We start from the raw sequence: 17,730 nt of genomic DNA, 5'->3' as shown, positions 1-17,730 counted from the left end.
GGCAACTCGCCATACTGGAAAATGGCTGTTTCCATTTTATAGTGCTCAGATGGAGAAAGAAGATAGTAGCTTCAGCTGACATGAAGACACCCAAGTTGCAGTCTATACTGCAGAATAAATGCATTTTGATACCATTTTAACTGCCATGGCTTTATGTTATGGACTTGTGGTAGTTGCAGTTTTACAAGGCACGGTATTTGGCTTTTTATGCCCAGAATGCTGGTGCACTACTAAACTACAAATCTCAGGATTCCATAGCCTTTAGCCATTGCAGTTAAAGTGATGTCAAACTACATTAACTGTACAGTTTAGATGTACCCCTAAGTTGGCTTTAATTTTCAGCAGTCCAGTGTTCAGTTCATCGACTGTTAACACTTAGGATTAATACAAGGACCAAAGCACTGCAGTTTTGTTTTTCATCTAGAGTACAGCAGTTTTATTGAATACTTTAAAATTGAAAACAAGCAAATCGATTTTCTTGCAATGTTGACCTCTAAAAACATAGAAAATATTGTAAGGGGGAAAACAAGTTCAAGTTCTCACAGCAACAATTGTTATCTCTGACGGTTCAGATTAGTCAAAGCTTTATAAACCTGTGCAAAATAATCTACCTCGAATTTCAATGGAAATTGCAATCAGTTCATGTTTTTACATGTTTCCCTTTTTTCAGTTCTTCAAACAACAGACTTCTCACTGCCATATCTCTCTCCTTTCCCCACAGTATGCTTATCCTATTCCCCACTTATTCCAGAGTAAAACATCCAAGGGATTCTCGCAAATGTGTATACTGACCCACAACGTAAAATGTAGCTTTGAAAGGCAGCTAAAGGGAACCCAATTAGCAGAAGCAAGTTGTCCCTTTGAGAAAAGAGAACTTTCAAGGCTAAGACTTATGGCACGAATATTTGTGGATTGACCCACATCAACGGACACATTACCCTACTGTTTACCAGTGCCAGACCTACCATAAGGCAAATGTGGCAACTACCTCATACACTCATGTATAGATCTAGAAATCTTAATAAAAAATAGATCCCCCCCCCCCCAAAAAAAAACCTTGAGTTGACTTATCCACTCTACCGCAACTCTCATCAAAAAAGGAAGCATCCCCTTCTCTGAGTCGAATGGGAAAGGCAAGAGTTTAGCCTATGTCAGGAGAACCTAAAAAAAGCACCCACTCTTGTGTAGAATCTTCTGGACATCAATATCTGGCCTAGACACGTAAGATTTGAGTTGCTGGAAACCAGAAAATACCTAAATTTGCAGAAAACAACAGCTGCCTTACGTTCTTGAACGGGTGGAGAAGGTTGATCCTCCAAATGTGATGGGACTGCAATTCTTACCAGGTTCATCAGGGACTGTAATCCAAAAATATCTGGAGGACAACATTCTCCCAGCCCTAGATTGCGATGCTGTCTGCTATACTGCCTATTGTTTTCTCCTTCCTTCAGGAGAAAAACCTGTCCTCCTGGAACTATTACCTATCTCTATTGGGTGCTAGTTTGGGGCTCACTCCTTGGGACTACATTACATCAATCTGCGAGGAGGCAATGTGCCCGTTGATATCCTGGCCTTGGGACAAGGGGTCAGATTAGCTTGTCTTTTAGTCTATCATGATCCTCCAGGAATCATTTTGACACTGACATGTTGGCGTGCAATGTTGACAGGTGATGGCTACAAAGGATCGGCCCCATCCTGAGCCTTTGATTCTAAGATCTTGTTGCCTGGGAGAAGCAGCCAGATGTCCTCCTTTGTTTGCCATGCAAAGAGAATCCCACCCACTCCTCATTGAAAGAGCCACAAGGAAGGGACTGCTGGCACTTCTTTCTTCCAGGCACTGGATAAGTTGGACCTCTGTGCCCTTCTCTGTTCTTCTGGATCCGAGGGCATGCAGGAAGGGGGATCCTCTAGGACTTTATACATCTAAACTGAAGCCAGAGAGTGTCAGCTTTTGCCTTTCGGCACTAGAGAGTCTAGACTTGCGCTGGAGCGGCCGATGACACTCAGGATCCGTCAGCGGAGGGTAATGCTGCCTGTAGCACAAGTACGCAAAGCCAAGGCCCATTGCGGAGCCAACCAGCACATCTTGGAGGGAAACATAACAATGGAGAACGCAAAGAGAATTTCATTTATGGCTGCCAAGTAACATCATATAACATGTTTATTTAAAGTAGTGTTCATCTGGGTAGCGGGGAACATGCACCCTGCTAGATTTTGTAGGGTTACAGCTCCCATCATCCCTGAAAACAAATTACGCTAGCTGGAACCAACAGAACCTGGAATCAACAAAATTAGGAGTCACCTTTCTTACACTGCATCAGGCTATCTTGTTAATTGAATGCAATCCTTTGCGGCAAATCTAGAGTGTCATGGAGCCAGATCCCAGGGCTGAATTTCCGAGCCCTGGACCTGGCGTCATAACATAAATAACCCTGAAAGCACCTGGCGGGAGAAGATAGTATGAGCCTGGGAACTCAGGGTTGAAAGTATAAACAATTATAATTGGTATAGTGTGTGGGAATAGTAGTAATGTGATCCAGAGGGTGGGGTTTGATGATGATATTTGCGTGTGGTGTTACGTTGCATCAGAGGTGATAAAAATGGATGTATGTAAACATTAGGTCATTCTCGACTTTTCCAAAGTCATGTATTCTTCAATAAAGATTGGATTTGAGAGCAGCTATCTTTGATCTGCGTTCAGACTGGTCCTTTGAAGTGAGCCTGACATTTAAGTCGAGAATCCCGTTCTCACCCTCCTGCGGATTCGCAGTGAAGTGATAATGAGTGGAGAAGGAGATCAAAGCCCAAATGGAGCAGGGGCCCGGCCGTTGGGAGAAGAGACGTTGCAAGCCGTAGCTTCCTCTACGGGGTACCCCAGGCCGAACGGCATGACTCAGAGGATTCCCAGAGGAGGAAGAGGCGTCTCTGCGGCTGCAGAAACCAGTTGGGGATCTGGAGGAAGCATGCCAGAGACCGTAGCCCTGCGGTTATCCATCCTGGAAACTAATTTATCCAGGCTGTCGGAAACCGTGGGGAGGTTGGTCCCACTATTGGAAGAGAATCTCCAAAAAGAGCCCATCCGATATGGCGCCGAGAGAGAGCCAAGTAAAGAAGGAGATTGGAGCCAGAGGGGCCAGCGCGCATCAACGCAGAGTCCCGTGGCGGCGAGGGACGAGGGAGATGAGGAATACTGGCGGGAGCTGGAGTTCCGAGACAGAATGGCCCGCGAAATGGAGCGCCAGCGAGCTCTGGGAACTCTGAGGCCGCCAACTCCAACAGAACTTCCAACCCCCCGAATGGGTGTCGGGGTGGAAAGGCCACTGGGGCCAGGGATCGGGTCCAGTGGATTAGCAGACGAAGGCGGAGAGGAGCCGGAGATCCAGGAAGAGGAGGAGGATGTGCCGTACGACGAGGAAAGGCGAGGTGCGGGGACTACAGCGAGGCCCGCATTCGGATGGGTGGAAGGGCCGACAGCAGCGGCAGAATGTCGGGAGCCGCGCAGAACGACTACCGGAGTGGGGCGCGGCGTGTTCAAAGGGGCCGCCCAAGGAAACCCGATGCAACCCTTCCCCATGCCCCCCAGACAGCATCAACGGGCCGCAGAGTGGATGCAAAGGAGGGAAGATCTCAAACTAGAATACGGAGGGGAATCATCTGAATTGAACTTTTTTCTCATTAGCATCAGAGGATACATGGAAGATAATGCACACACATTCCCCTCCGAAGCAAGCATGGTTCGAGCCATCGGCAACACACTAAAGAGAGGAGCTGCCAGCTGGTATGTACAACTACATGCCAGACGCGACCCATGCCTGAGGTCAGTGCCCCGCTTCCTCGCTGCACTAGAAAACCGGTTCAGAGACCGGCTAGAGCAACTGAGGGCTCGAGACCAGCTTAAAGGAATAAAGCAGAGGGACAAAACGGTGCCCGAGTACGCAGAGGAATTCCTCCACCTCGCGGAAAGGGTACCAGAGTGGTCTGAAGTGACCAAAGTGGAGATATTTAAAGAGGGACTACGCCCCGAGGTTTTTAGCTGGGCAGCGCACAGAGATGACCCCGAAACACTCCAGGGCTGGATCCAACTAGCGGGGCGCGTTGAATCCACCCAGGCCCATGTAAAGCGCTTCAGGGGCAGCGGCGGCCAGCAAAGACCGGTGGCGAGAGGTCGAGGAGAAATGAGGAAGCAAGAAAAGCCCGGAGGGAGGCCGGGGATCCCCTTCAGAGGAGATGACAACAAACCCAAACCGGGATGCTTTGTATGTGGGAAGACGGGCCATCGAGCAGCAGAATGTTGGGCCCGGAAGGGGGAGCCGCCAAAACCCTCAAAGCCCAAGCCAGCAACCGGGAGGCGTGCGGAGGAGGAGGTGCAAGCCCCAAAATCTTCGGAAAGGCTGGTGAGCCGAGACAAACGCATGCTAGTAGTGCCAATTTGCCTATCGGGGCTAGAGAACCGGGCCACCTGCAGGGCATTCGTGGATTGTGGTTGTTCTAGGAACATTATAACTCCGGAACTAGCAGGAGCGCTGAAATGCCAGCAGATGTTGCTTGACTCCCCAATTGCATTTTCGCAGCTAGATGGATCAGTTGCGGCTGGGGAAGTATCTACAAAGGAAATACGGGGGGTCCCATGTAAAATAGGCAAATGGGAAGGAAGAATATCCTTTGTGATAGCCCCTATCGCCACATACCACGTAATATTAGGGATACCGTGGCTCGAACAGGCAAATCCTGAAGTAGATTGGAGAGGAAAGAGCCTAGCATTTAAAGAACAACAGACGCAATGGGAGATAAGCAAAATTGCAGGAGAGGAGGACGAGGGAGATGAAGCAGGTGAAATAGACCCACAGCTATTGCCACCTGAATACAGAGACTTTGTGGATGTTTTCAATCAGAAAGAGGCAAGTAAATTACCTCCCAAGAGGAATATAGAAGTAGAAATTGAAATAACCCCAGGAGCAAACTTACCAAAACCAAAAGTGTATCCCATGTCTGTTCAGGAGAAGGAGGAATTGAGGAAATACATCGATAAGAACCTGGCGCGAGGCTTCATTAAGCCATCCAATTCTCCTCTCGGAGCCCCAGTGTTATTTAGGAGAAAGAAAGACAACTCCCTAAGATTGTGCATTGATTATCGAAATTTAAATGCAATTACTAAGGACAATAAATACCCTATGCCCTTAGTAAAGGATTTAATCACCGTATTGAAGAAAGGGAGCATATTTACTAAACTTGATTTAATTGAAGCATATCATAAATTAAGAATCAAACCTGAGGATACTTGGAAAACTGCATTTTCCTGCGCATTCGGCCATTTTGAATATAAAATTTTGCCATTTGGATTAAAAAATGGCGGCGGTTGCTTTATGCAGCTTATAAATGAAATACTACACCCATTGTTGTACCGAGGGGTATTCATATTCCTTGATGATATCTTGATCGTGAGCGAAGATAAAGAAAAGCACGTGGAATTGGTCCGGGAAGTTTTGCAGAGACTAAGGGAAGCAAAGCTGTACGCAAAACTGTCCAAATGTGAATTTAATAAAACTCAAATTGACTTTCTGGGGTATCGGATATCTCCAGAAGGGTTAGCTATGGATCCGTCTAAAGTATCAGACGTAAAAGAATGGGGAGTACCTCAAACTAGGAGGCAATTGCAATCATTTCTGGGGTTTGCAAATTTTTATAGATCCTTCATAAAAGGCTTCGCGCAAATAACCGCACCCCTTACTGAACTTTTAAAAACAAAAGGGAAAGGGGAGACAGCAAAAGTGAAAGCTCCTGGCGCCAAACTGAGTTGGACGCCAGAATGCCAAAAGGCATTTGAAACCCTAAAAGGATGCTTCACAAAAGAACCCATCCTAAAACACCCCGATATAAGGAGCCCTTTCATAATTCATTGCGATGCTTCAGACTGTGCATACGGGGCAGTACTATTGCAAAAGGATCAAAATGGGAACTTAAAACCTTGTGGATATTTGTCCCGGAAGTTCAGTGAAACTGAAAAATGTTGGCCCATATGGGAAAAGGAGGCATTAGCCATATTAAAAGCCTTAGAATGCTGGCGACACTTCCTCGAAGGAAGCGGAATCCCATTTGAAATTTGGTCTGACCATAAGAACCTCCAGTATTTAAAATCGCCTCGGAAATTGTCCCCCAAACAAATTAGATGGGCACAATACTTCAGCAGGTTCGATTTCCAATTAAAATTTTTCCAAGGGAAGCAGAATGTCTTGGCAGATGCTCTTTCACGCATGCCTCAACACGAAGGCGTAACCACAGCCAAAGAGGGAACAATATTCTCTGATAAACAATGGGGCTTAGTTGTCAGGACAAGAGCGCAAACCCAAAAAGAGAACACTGCTATTGTTGAAATCGACGGGGAAAATAGTTGGGGAAAAGAACTGAAACAGTCTTATGAAGGAGATCAGTGGATCGCATCCAACGCAGAAAAGGGGGAGCAGAAGGGGGGATTTTGGTTTGTGAACAAGAAACTGTATATCCCAGCAATATTAAGGATTAAGATTTTGCATCGTTTTCACAATAACCAGAGCGCTGGTCATACAGGAATTACAAAAACAACAAAGGCAATAGCAAAACATTGTTGGTGGCCAGGAATGAGGAAGGACATAAAGAATCATGTTGTTCAATGTGACGATTGTGCCAGAAATAAATCGAGAGGAGGGAAGCCAATGGGATTATTACAAACAGTAGCGGAACCTACCAGACCTTGGGAATGTGTAGCTATGGATTTTGTGGGGGAACTGCCGGTTAGCAAAGGACATCGTTATATTTGGACAGTATTAGACCTGTTTTCTAAACAGGCCCACTTTATAGCACTGACGAAATTACCATCGGCAGAGAAACTAGCTGAATTATACATAAACCATATTTACAAACTTCATGGATGTCCCAGTAGAGTGGTCAGTGACAGAGGAGTTCAATTCACAGCAAAATTTTGGGAAAAATTCTTGGAAATGCTAGGAGCAGAAAGGAGTCTAAGTTCTGCTTTTCACCCCATGACAAACGGGGCAGTAGAACGTACTCAACAGACACTGGGGCAGTTCCTTCGAATGTACTCTAACATGAGACAAAATGACTGGTCTAGGTGGCTGGCTTTTGCGGAACTAGCTTTTAATTCGACTATACATTCAGCAACAAATAAAACTCCCTTTGAAGTAGTTTACGGGTATGAAATACAGCCTTTGCCCCAGTTGCCAAGATGGACAGAGGATGAAGAAACAGGGGCAGGGAAATGGAAAGCTCAAATGCTAGAATGCTGGAGTCAAGTGACTGCATCCTTAAAGGAGGCACATAAAAAGTATAAAACGTTCGCAGACAGAAAAAGAGTGGAAGGCGATAAATTAGGGAAAGGAGATCTAGTGTGGTTAAGTACCCAAAACATCAAATTGGGGCTACCTTCGAGAAAATTGGGCCCCAAATATATTGGACCATTCAGAATACAGGGTGTTATCAATGAAGTAACTTTCCAGTTGGCATTGCCAAAGAGTTTAGGGAAAATACACCCAGTATTCCATCGCAACTTACTGAAAAAGTATATGGGGACTTTGGACAAAATGGACACATAGAGTTATTGTTTGATTTATTTCAGGATTGTGATGAAAGAAGAACCGAAGAGGAGGATGAAGAAAACGAGGGCGCCATGTCATGGAGCCAGATCCCAGGGCTGAATTTCCGAGCCCTGGACCTGGCGTCATAACATAAATAACCCTGAAAGCACCTGGCGGGAGAAGATAGTATGAGCCTGGGAACTCAGGGTTGAAAGTATAAACAATTATAATTGGTATAGTGTGTGGGAATAGTAGTAATGTGATCCAGAGGGTGGGGTTTGATGATGATATTTGCGTGTGGTGTTACGTTGCATCAGAGGTGATAAAAATGGATGTATGTAAACATTAGGTCATTCTCGACTTTTCCAAAGTCATGTATTCTTCAATAAAGATTGGATTTGAGAGCAGCTATCTTTGATCTGCGTTCAGACTGGTCCTTTGAAGTGAGCCTGACACTAGAGCACAATGGTTTTTACTTAAAGTGTCCTCTAAGGGATATGGAGAGTCTTTCTGATACATTTGGAAGTTCTCTAGACCGCCAAGGATAATGTCTTTTTCCCCAGTGGTGTGGGGAGTATTTCCAACATATTTGGACCAATTTAGGCTTTTTCAGAAACATGCAAGAAGGAATTTCCTGCCAGCTCCTCTCCTCCTTCCCTCACTCCTTCCTTAGGTTGCTTCTAAGAGTTTATTAAAGGCTTTTTGCTAAGTAACAGCAAGGATCTGAACCATTTTATTACAGCAGTAAAGCAGTAGGCTTGAGCAAATTTTTCGTTAGTTCGTTAAATTAGTTAAAAATTCGTTTCGAAAGTACTTTTGAATTGATATTTGAAACATCTGCTCACTGCCTTACAAATATTATGAATTTGAATTTTAAAAGTACCTTTTTTCGTTTGTTTCTGATGTCTTCGGATGTAGCTGTAGCCCCTCTGATTGGAGAAGCCATGTTGGCATGCCTCTCAGCCAATCAGAGCGGAAGAGAGAGGGAGGGAGAGGCATGGCCATCGATCTGCTAGCATTTTAAAAAAATGTTGCTTCAAAAATCCCCAAAAAATCAGTGGATGGGTCAAACATTATGAAACTTGATAGGCAAAGAGTACTTAATTTTTGCTTCCATTCTGGCAAATTTCATCATAATAGCTTTCAAAATGCAGGAGAACGAAGCCTCTGAATTTTGACCATTCTTTTAAGTGGAAATGAAGCAAGTCGCCATTAGGAGAAAAAAACTCCATTTCCCAGAAGCCTTAGCAAGCCAATCAAAGTGGAAGGAAGAAGGACAGGGAGGCGTGGCCATCGATCTGCTAACATTTTTAAAAAATGTTGCTTCAGAAATCCCCAAAAATCAGTGGATGGGTCAAACATTATGAAACTTGATAGGCAAAGAGTACTTAATTTTTGCTTCCATTCTGGCAAATTTCATCATAATAGCTTTCATAATGCAGGAGAACGAAGCCTCTGAATATTGACCATTAATGAAGCAATTCGCCATAACGAGAGAAAAAACTCCATTTCCCAGAAGCCTTAGCAAGCCAATCAAAGTGGAAGGAAGAAGGACAGGGAGGCGTGGCTATCGATCTGCTAACATTTTAAAAAAATGTTGCTTCAGAAATCCCCAAAAATCAGTGGATGGGTCAAACATTATGAAACTTGATAGGCAAAGAGTACTTAATTTTTGCTTCCATTCTGGCAAATTTCATCATAATAGCTTTCATAATGCAGGAGAACGAAGCCTCTGAATATTGACCATTAATGAAGCAATTCGCCATAACGAGAGAAAAAACTCCATTTCCCAGAAGCCTTAGCAAGCCAATCAAAGTGGAAGGAAGAAGGACAGGGAGGCGTGGCTATCGATCTGCTAACATTTTAAAAAAATGTTGCTTCAGAAATCCCCAAAAATCAGTGGATGGGTCAAACATTATGAAACTTGATAGGCAAAGAGTACTTAATTTTTGCTTCCATTCTGGCAAATTTCATCATAATAGCTTTCAAAATGCAGGAGAAGGAAGCCTCTGAATATTGACCATTTATAAAAGCATTGGGCTGAAGCAAACATTTCTCCAATAGTACTATGCCCACTTTAAAACTACAATTCCCAGGTGTTCCAGGCCCTCTCTCCTCTTAACATTCCCCACCCCCTTTTGTCCTCGCTTAGAATCATAGAGTCATTGAACAGTAGAGTTGGAAGAGACCTCGTGGGCCATCCAGCCCAACCCCTTCTGCCAGGCAGGAAGACACCATCCAATCCCTCCCAACAGATGGCCATCCAGCCTCTGCTTAAAAGCCTCCAAAGAAGGAGCCTCCACCACAGTCCGGGGCAGAGAGTTCCACAGCTGAACAGCTCACAGTGAGGAAGTTCTTCCTAATGTTCAGGTGGAATCTCCTTTCCTGTAGTTTGAAGCCATTGTTCCGCATCCTAGTCTGCAGGGCAGCAGAAAACAAGCTTGCTCCCTCCTCTCTATGACTTCCCCTCACATATTTATACATCATGTCTCCTCTCAGCCTTCTTTTCTGCAGGCTAAACATGCCCAGTTCTTCAAGCCGCTCCTCATAGGGCTTGTTCTCCAGACCCTAGATCATTTTAGTTGCCCTCCTCTGACCATCTTGACCAAACTTTCATACAGTATGTGAATTCTTGGAAGGTATGAGAAGTTTAGAGAGAAGGAGGGAGGGAGAGGTTTGAATTTTGGACTCCAATTGTGGCTTGATTCCCCACTCAGCCACCCACTTGGGCAAGTCACACACTCTCAGCCCAGAAAAGCCAATGAAACAGGAAATAGCACTTTCAAACCAGGAACTATTTCCTTATTCAGAGGCTGATGGCCATCTGTCAGGAATGATTTGATGGTGTACTATGATTTCTGTTCCTGGGTGATAAATGTCATTTCCTAATTGGTTCTGTCATAGAAACATGGCAAAATCTATGACACTGCCTGAACTTTGTGCAAGCGACATGGATGGAACATATTATGGTTTGGTCCACCAATTTAACAAAGTTTCAGCCACAAAAACAAAGTTTCTGAAGTAGAACAATGACTTTCACAGTAAAGACAACCCAATGAAACAGGAAATAAGACTTTCAAACCAGGAACAGATTTCTGCAATTATTAAAAAATGGTTTATTATAAAAGCTATGAAAATTCGCCAAAAATCAGAGGATAAGGGAAACGTTCCGAATTTTGGTGAGCTATCAGTGTTAAATGTGTTCTACCACTGTACCAAGTTTGAAGAAGATAGCTCAAAAATGAGGGCGGGAGAGTCCTGTAAAGTCTCCCCTCGTGCTGTTTTTTTTTTTTTTGCTACTGCGCATGCGCGTCCGCCATTAACGAATTACTTTTGAAAGTAACGAATTTTCGTTAAATTTTGAAAATTTTTGAGGGCAAAATTCGGAAATGACATCAGAAACGAAACGCTAGCGCCCCCTACTTTTGAAACGAGTTTAGAATCAGTTTTTTCATGGATCGCTCAAGCCTGTAAAGCAGCTGTTATGGCTTAGCTGAGTGTATTACAGTAGAGTCTCACTTATCCAAGCCTCGCTTATCCAAGCCTCTGGATAATCCAAGCCATTTTTGTAGTCAATGTTTCCAATATATCGTGATATTTTGGTGCTAAATTCGTAAATACAGTAATTACAACATAACATTACTGCGTATTGAACTACTTTTTCTGTCAAATTTGTTGTATAACATGAAGTTTTGGTGCTTAATTTGTAAAATCATAACCTAATTTGATGTTTAATAGGCTTCTCCTTGATCAGTCCTTATAATCCAAGATATTCGCTTATCCAAGCTTCTGCCGGCCCGTTTAGCTTGGATAAGTGAGACTCTACTGTATTTGTTTACTGCATAAAACAAAACTTTGGGTTTGCTTAGTTTAGCTTAGTTCTGTTTAGAGCTGGTAGCTCGCCGGAACTGGAAGCAGCAGGTAGTTGTTTTGTTGACATACGGCATTTGGAAGCTAGAAACAGAAGCTGAAGTTAACGCCAAGAAAGACTATTTATCTAAACTACAGATCAAAGGCGTCTTATTTTCAAGAAAGAAGACAGAAACTGAACAGTGTACTATTTTTTTTCCTGTCGTCAAACATTGAAGAAAGTGTTTTGTTATTATACTGTGGTGAGATCAACTATTCTGATTTGCTTTGTATCATTGTTGAACTAAAGTGAACAAACTAGTTTCTTTCCTACTTAAAGTCACAACTGACTCATGTGTATTTTTGAGTTCAGGGTCATACTATATTAAAAGGGGCTGAAATATCTTTAACAGGATATGTGCTCACTTCCGCAATCTGCTATCAGTCTGACAATTTATTTCTGAGGCACCTGCTCCGTCCTGCACCAAGAGTCCACTCACCTTGCCAATGGTGCTTGTAATCACAGGTGCGGGACAAAGCAATGAGCATGGCGACAAAGAGGGGTGCGAGGAAGGCACAGAGGCGCCAGGACTGCCCCCGTCCGCCAGGGGCAAAGCAGCGCAGCTTCCCGGCAATGTAGAAGGATCCAAAGGCCAAGCCAGCAAAGGCAACTGCAAGATGGGAAGAAGCATCATGACTTTCAATAATGCAAACTGCGATAACTATACTTAGCAATGCTCTTGTTTAAGGACATTTGGAATTCTCAGCCAGTGCGCTCCAGGCTTTTGACAATTTTGGTCGCTCTTCTCTGGACACAAATTCCAGTTTTTCAATATCTTTCTTGAATCGTGGTGCCCAGAAATGTGAGATGCCAGAGTCCCATGTGAGGTCTGAGCAAAGCGGAACAGAGTGATACTATTACCTCCCTTGAGCTAGACACTATATATAGTCAAGGACATGGTAAGATACGATAATGAAAATACACCACAGATCTACGGGATGGACTGAAGCGGCCTATCTTTCAGGGATTTGCTCCTGCGTATTGTCTAGAAGAGGGGAACTTCAATTCCTGAACCTGGCTGCACCCTACCAAATGAAATGGATACTCACATGACGAATGTCCGCTGGGGAAACTCTTGCGCCCTTCAGTCACCACGTCTGCATCACCTGTGCATAGTAACTGAAGGGTTTCCCGGCCATCTGGAAAGCAGCGGTAAAAGAAATCTGGCCGTGGCCTAGAGTGAGGAAGAGAAACAAAGGATGAAGCTTGACTGTGAAGGCGAGACCAAGAAGAGGTAAGGAACTGAGAGCAGCAGGAGAAGGCAACAGCTGACCTCCAGTTAGAACACTCGAGGGGCAGAGCTTCCCAGTTCTCAATGTCTATGCCAGTTTTTAAGGTTAGCTTTAAGCCCATTTTTAGTATCTTTTCCTGTCTGGCAATATTCTATTTTCCATTCTTGATTTGAGAGTATAGTAACTGTTTTGGGAGATGGTGATAGGGCATTCAGGCTATGTGGCCAGTTCAACAAAGTGGATAGCATGGGGATATTGAACATGGGTTGGACCCACTCCACCGTATCACCTTAGGCGAACATCACTACCTGGGGAAGATCTGGCCTAACTCCTTGCAACTGGAAGTGACAATAGGAGCATAAGCTATCCCTGCAGAAATATCAGAACAAATGCACTTAGAGTAGGTCTCACCTTCCCACGGCCAGCTTCACAGCATTGGTGAAAACACCATTCAGGGCAAGAGCCAGGCTAGCACCTGGGGAAAAAAAAAGGAAAAATGAAGTCAACCAATTTCTGATTTAGTTCCCCAGCAGACATGTGAAGTATTTGCCATTCTTTTACATAGGTGATCCTCAAATTAAATGGGTAACCATCTTGAAGGAGACCATCTGGATTAAGAATGACCTATTCCTATCTGAGTAACCATGAAGATTATCATATGATACAAAGCAGAAGGAAAGGGAAGAGCAGCAAGGTTGTTTCTCTCATTGTTTTGTCCCCAAAGTTCATCTGGATGCAAGCAAGATTCCCAAACTGTTCTATCCATGTAGCCATCGTAATAAGAGTAACCCAAGGAGGCGTCTTTCTTCTACTTCTCCACCAATTATTTTTGTGTGCACTTATAATGTCTCCAATTTCCATAATATTTATCTTTGTAAGGTCATCTGGAAGCAAGATATAACTAATTTAAAGAAATATATGCTATGGCTCAACGTTAATTCAGCGTTTGCCAAACTGAGCTTACCTAAGCATGCTTCTCGTGTATCTTCTTGGTCTGCATTCAGGAAAAATTTGGCCAGAAGAATCAAGACCAGGGGAGACAAAAAGGAAATGAACTAGGACAAGATGAAAGAGACAGAATTAGTTAGCAGGACAGCAAGAGACAGAAAGGCAAATGCATTTTTTTAAAATGTCAAATGTGAGTTTAATAGATAGTAGTGGGCTAGATGGACAAATAATCTGATTGGGTATTATGAGGCAAGTTGCCATGTTCGTATAGTACAATAGGGTCAGCTCTAATCCCCTCGTTGTTTTCTATCCAAAATACAGCATTATGTCAGAGTTGGAATGTACCGCAAGGTCCACACTCCCCATCCATCTGCCACTGGCCCAGCCCATGCCTGAGATATATTAAATTATATATTGTATAATATATAAACATTTATTGGGGGTCCACAAGAAACTTTTGCTTCAAAAAGGGCTGAAAAGCTTAGAGAACCACTGACATAAAACATACATTAATTTTACGTTTAGACTTGGATCCCCGTTCTAAAATAACTCATGATATATGTGCATACGAATATTTCAAAATCGGGGCCGGGGGGTGGGTGGGAATCCAAACACCCAAACAATACTCCTGGTGCCAAGGGATACTCAAGGTGTATGTGGCAAGGCAACTCAGAACATATACAGCAGATGCCTGGAATGAGCTGCTACTCACAAACATGGGCTTGGCAGGCACATGGTCAGACTCAATGTAGGGGTTTTTATACAGCCACATTTCTTCAGGCTGGATGACGCGCTGGAATGGAGGCAGCAGTTCTGTGAACCTAGAGAGAGCACAAACCTGATGGGAGACCGGCCAAAAGGACAACATGGGGGCTTTCTCTGACCAAAGACGCCTTTGCAAGATCTATTCCTTGTTCTTTTCAAACCACTTTATGTTATCCCTTTGCAACATGAGGGTGGAACAGGAGTATTTTGGTCAAATTAGTCAGAATACACATTCAAAATAACTGAAACTCATTTTCACTGAGATCCACATGAGACTTCTGGCTGCCTTCAAAGGGCTGATGAATCCATGGATGGAGAATTAGCGGACACAGAGAGAGGGCCAACTATAATGGTTGCACATAGTGGTCGGTGCTCTTTCGATTTTACCCAATTTGGGTCCTATGACATTACTGAATGACAACTCCCATCACTTTTGATGATCCACCATGAGAGCTGGGGATAATGGGAATTGCAACCCAACAGCACTTGCAGCTCTGAGGCTGGAGAAAGGCTAAAGACATCAAGCATCCTATCCACAAGCACTGTCTCTCAATTCAAACCCTACTCTTCTGACTAGACAGAACAAGCTGCAGCCTCCCATCAGCTCTGGTTATGATATCTAATGATAAGGAATATAAGGGTTGTAGTCCAGCATCTGGAGGGCCACATAAATGGACATGGCAGGCCAGATTTGGTGCTTTGGCCTTGAGTTTGACACATGGGATGTAAAGTAATGCAGTGTATTTATGTGTTCATAGAGTGGTCCCAACTATATGAAAAGTTCTTTGCAATCTATAGGGAAAGTTGTGTTGTCAAAAACTTTCATGGCCGGAAACACTAGGTTGTTGTGAATTTTCCGGGCTGTATGGACATATTACAGAAGCATTCTCTTCTGACATTTCACCCACATCTATGGCAGGCATCCTCAGGGATTGTGAGGTTTGTTGGAAACTAGGCAAGTGAGGTTTATATATCTGTGGAAGGTCCAGGGTGGGAGAAAGAACTCTTGTCTGCTTGAGGCAAGTGTGAATGTTGCCATTGGCTACCTTGATTAGCATTGAACCACCTTGCAGCTTCAAAACCTGGCTGCTTCCTGCCTGGGGGAATCATTTGTTGCGAGATGTTTGCCGGCCCTGATGGTTTCTTGTCTGGAATTCACATTTTCTGGACATTGTTCATTATTTACTATCCTCATTTTAGTTTTCTAGAGTTATGGAAAGTTGTTTGCGAACATGTTTTTGCCATGTTTGCAGAGCTGATTTCCTCATTCCAGAGCCTTCTCATTCTCCTGCCCTGAGCTGGAGCACAGAAAAGATAACACAACCCCTTCCCTGTTGCAAATCCCCATTTTGTGAAAGCTGCTTAAAATAACATTTCACAGAGTCCTCTCATGTTTGCAAAACCAGTCCTGAACTCTGGACTCTTGTCATCCAAATAGCAACGGGAGAGCTCCCTTCCAAAACAATCAATGTCAGCACTGGAGCCAAGACTTTCAGGAAGCTGAAAGGTAACGTACATAGTGCATATCTTCTGTGGCTTGGTTAGAAGGCTAAGCAATAAATTGATGAACATATGGATGTAAACACAGCGAATACCAACATCTGAATTATGTAAGTCATTGCACTTGCGATCTCTATGTATGCATTTGAAAGCTGACCGGAAGAAAATCAACTGATATGAAATGTGGTCCTGAAGATGTATTGTGCGAACCTTTGCAAATTGGATTGGATTTTGTGAATATGATTCAATCCAGCTGCTTCTCTTCCTAATCTCACTTCCGTGAGTCTGAGATGCTTCCTCCCAACTCTTACATCACAGCCAATGCAACTGATGTAGAGCATCCTCTATGCTCTGCTTCCCAACCGCTGCTCTGGTATCTATTTTGGACTTCAGCTCCCAGAATCCCTGTCCATTGGCCAAGGCAGCCGAGGCTTCTGGGAAATGAAGTCCAAAGCACCTGGAAGGAATCACTGCAGTGGGTGAATCATCACGGCCCTGTTTATTGCAGGCAAAACAGCACAGTAGACTCTCCATTAACTCAAACACAAGCAACCAGCAAAATAAATCTACAAAGTAATATTTTACATTAAAAATGACCTCAACTTTGTAAAAAATGTAAGTTTAAGTGTATTTATATTGGTGTGATTGTTCAATATAAATATCAAGTCAATGCAGAGTATATGACATAGTATGAGTTAGGCCTTTTGTTGTTAATTCGTTCAGACACTTCTGAGTCTTCACGACATATGGACCAGCCCACTGATAGTAACTCTCAAGCAACCAGAAACTCCCACTTATCCGGCACCTATTAATGCCTATGGGAGAAGAATGAATGCAGTTTGACTGCAGTTTATGGTGTATAGTGTGGGTTTATTTTTAATAGTAACTCTCAAGCAACCAGAAACTCCCACTTATCCGGCACCTACCAACCCCTATGGGAAAAGAATGAATGCAGTTTGACTGAAGAGTTTATGGTATAGTGTGGGTTTATTTTTTAAATAGCAACTCTCAAGCAACCAGAAACTCCCACTTATCCGGCACCTACCAATATCTATGGGAGAAGAATGAATGCAGTTTGACTGCAGTTTATGGTATAGTGTGGGGGTATTTCTTCAATAGCAACTCTCAAGCAACCAGAAACTCCCACTTATCCGGCACCTACCAATCCCTATGGGATCCCATTGTTCCCAATGACACGTGTTGTCTAACGCAAGGGGCGTTGCGTTTCCCGGCCGGGGAGGGAACAATCGGCACAAATTGCAAGGATATCAACCAATTAAATGAATTTAAAAAATGATAAATAATTCTGTGGCTGCACCTGGAAGCTGTACAGTGGGCGGCGCATCCTATGGGTGCCTCGATGCGGGGTCATTATGCGTCTGAGGTGTCCCCAAGGCCGATGACAACACATCCCCCTCCCCACAAAAAAAGCACCAAACTCACAGGAAGAGCCCCAGGAGCAGCGCGCGCACCCCGATTTCCAGCAGCAGGAGCAGCGCCAGCCCCGCCCGCGGGAAACGCCGCCGCATCCTTCGCCGGGGACGCCGAGGGAGCCGCCAAGCCACGCCCACTGCCCGGCGAGGCCCCGCCCACTCGCTCGCTGAGGCCCGGGGAAAGGGGCGGGGCTTCATGGGAGCAAACAGAAGACGTCCTTGCTTGTATTTGCATCAGGCCTGGGCGCTGTACCACGATTACAGTTCTGCACCACTCGAACCACCATGGATCCTGGGAGTTGCAGTTTTGCAAGGTCTTTTTATTTAGCCTTTCCCTGGTAAAGAGGCCTGGGGCTAACCCAAAACTACAGCTC

At 44.2% G+C, this 17,730-nt stretch overlaps 1 protein-coding gene across 4 annotated transcripts; it reads right to left on the bottom strand.

The window, feature by feature from the left end:
• Positions 1-407: 407 nt before the first annotated feature.
• plpp5 (phospholipid phosphatase 5) lies at positions 408-17,523 on the bottom strand. Of its 4 annotated transcripts, none has more exons than XM_008119674.3 (7): positions 17,367-17,523; positions 14,371-14,479; positions 13,675-13,765; positions 13,122-13,185; positions 12,528-12,652; positions 11,918-12,088; positions 408-2,085 (listed from the first exon to the last, which is right to left on the bottom strand). In XM_008119674.3, exons 1-7 carry the CDS (start codon positions 17,450-17,452, stop codon positions 1,916-1,918), a joined length of 816 nt encoding a protein of 271 aa, XP_008117881.1. In that variant the 5' UTR covers positions 17,453-17,523; the 3' UTR covers positions 408-1,915. The 4 variants fall into 4 exon arrangements, with proteins under 4 accessions (XP_008117881.1, XP_008117882.1, XP_062817197.1 ...); XM_008119675.2 differs by having other exon boundaries at positions 17,242-17,379; XM_062961127.1 differs by lacking the exon at positions 408-2,085 and adding an exon at positions 2,106-8,580.
• Positions 17,524-17,730: the final 207 nt, after the last annotated feature.

Source organism: Anolis carolinensis, unplaced genomic scaffold (assembly GCF_035594765.1).
Source record: "Anolis carolinensis isolate JA03-04 unplaced genomic scaffold, rAnoCar3.1.pri scaffold_8, whole genome shotgun sequence".
Classification (NCBI taxonomy): Eukaryota; Metazoa; Chordata; class Lepidosauria; order Squamata; family Dactyloidae; genus Anolis; species Anolis carolinensis.
Note: the sequence above shows the minus strand (reverse complement) of the source record. Positions and strands in the feature narration are given on the sequence as shown.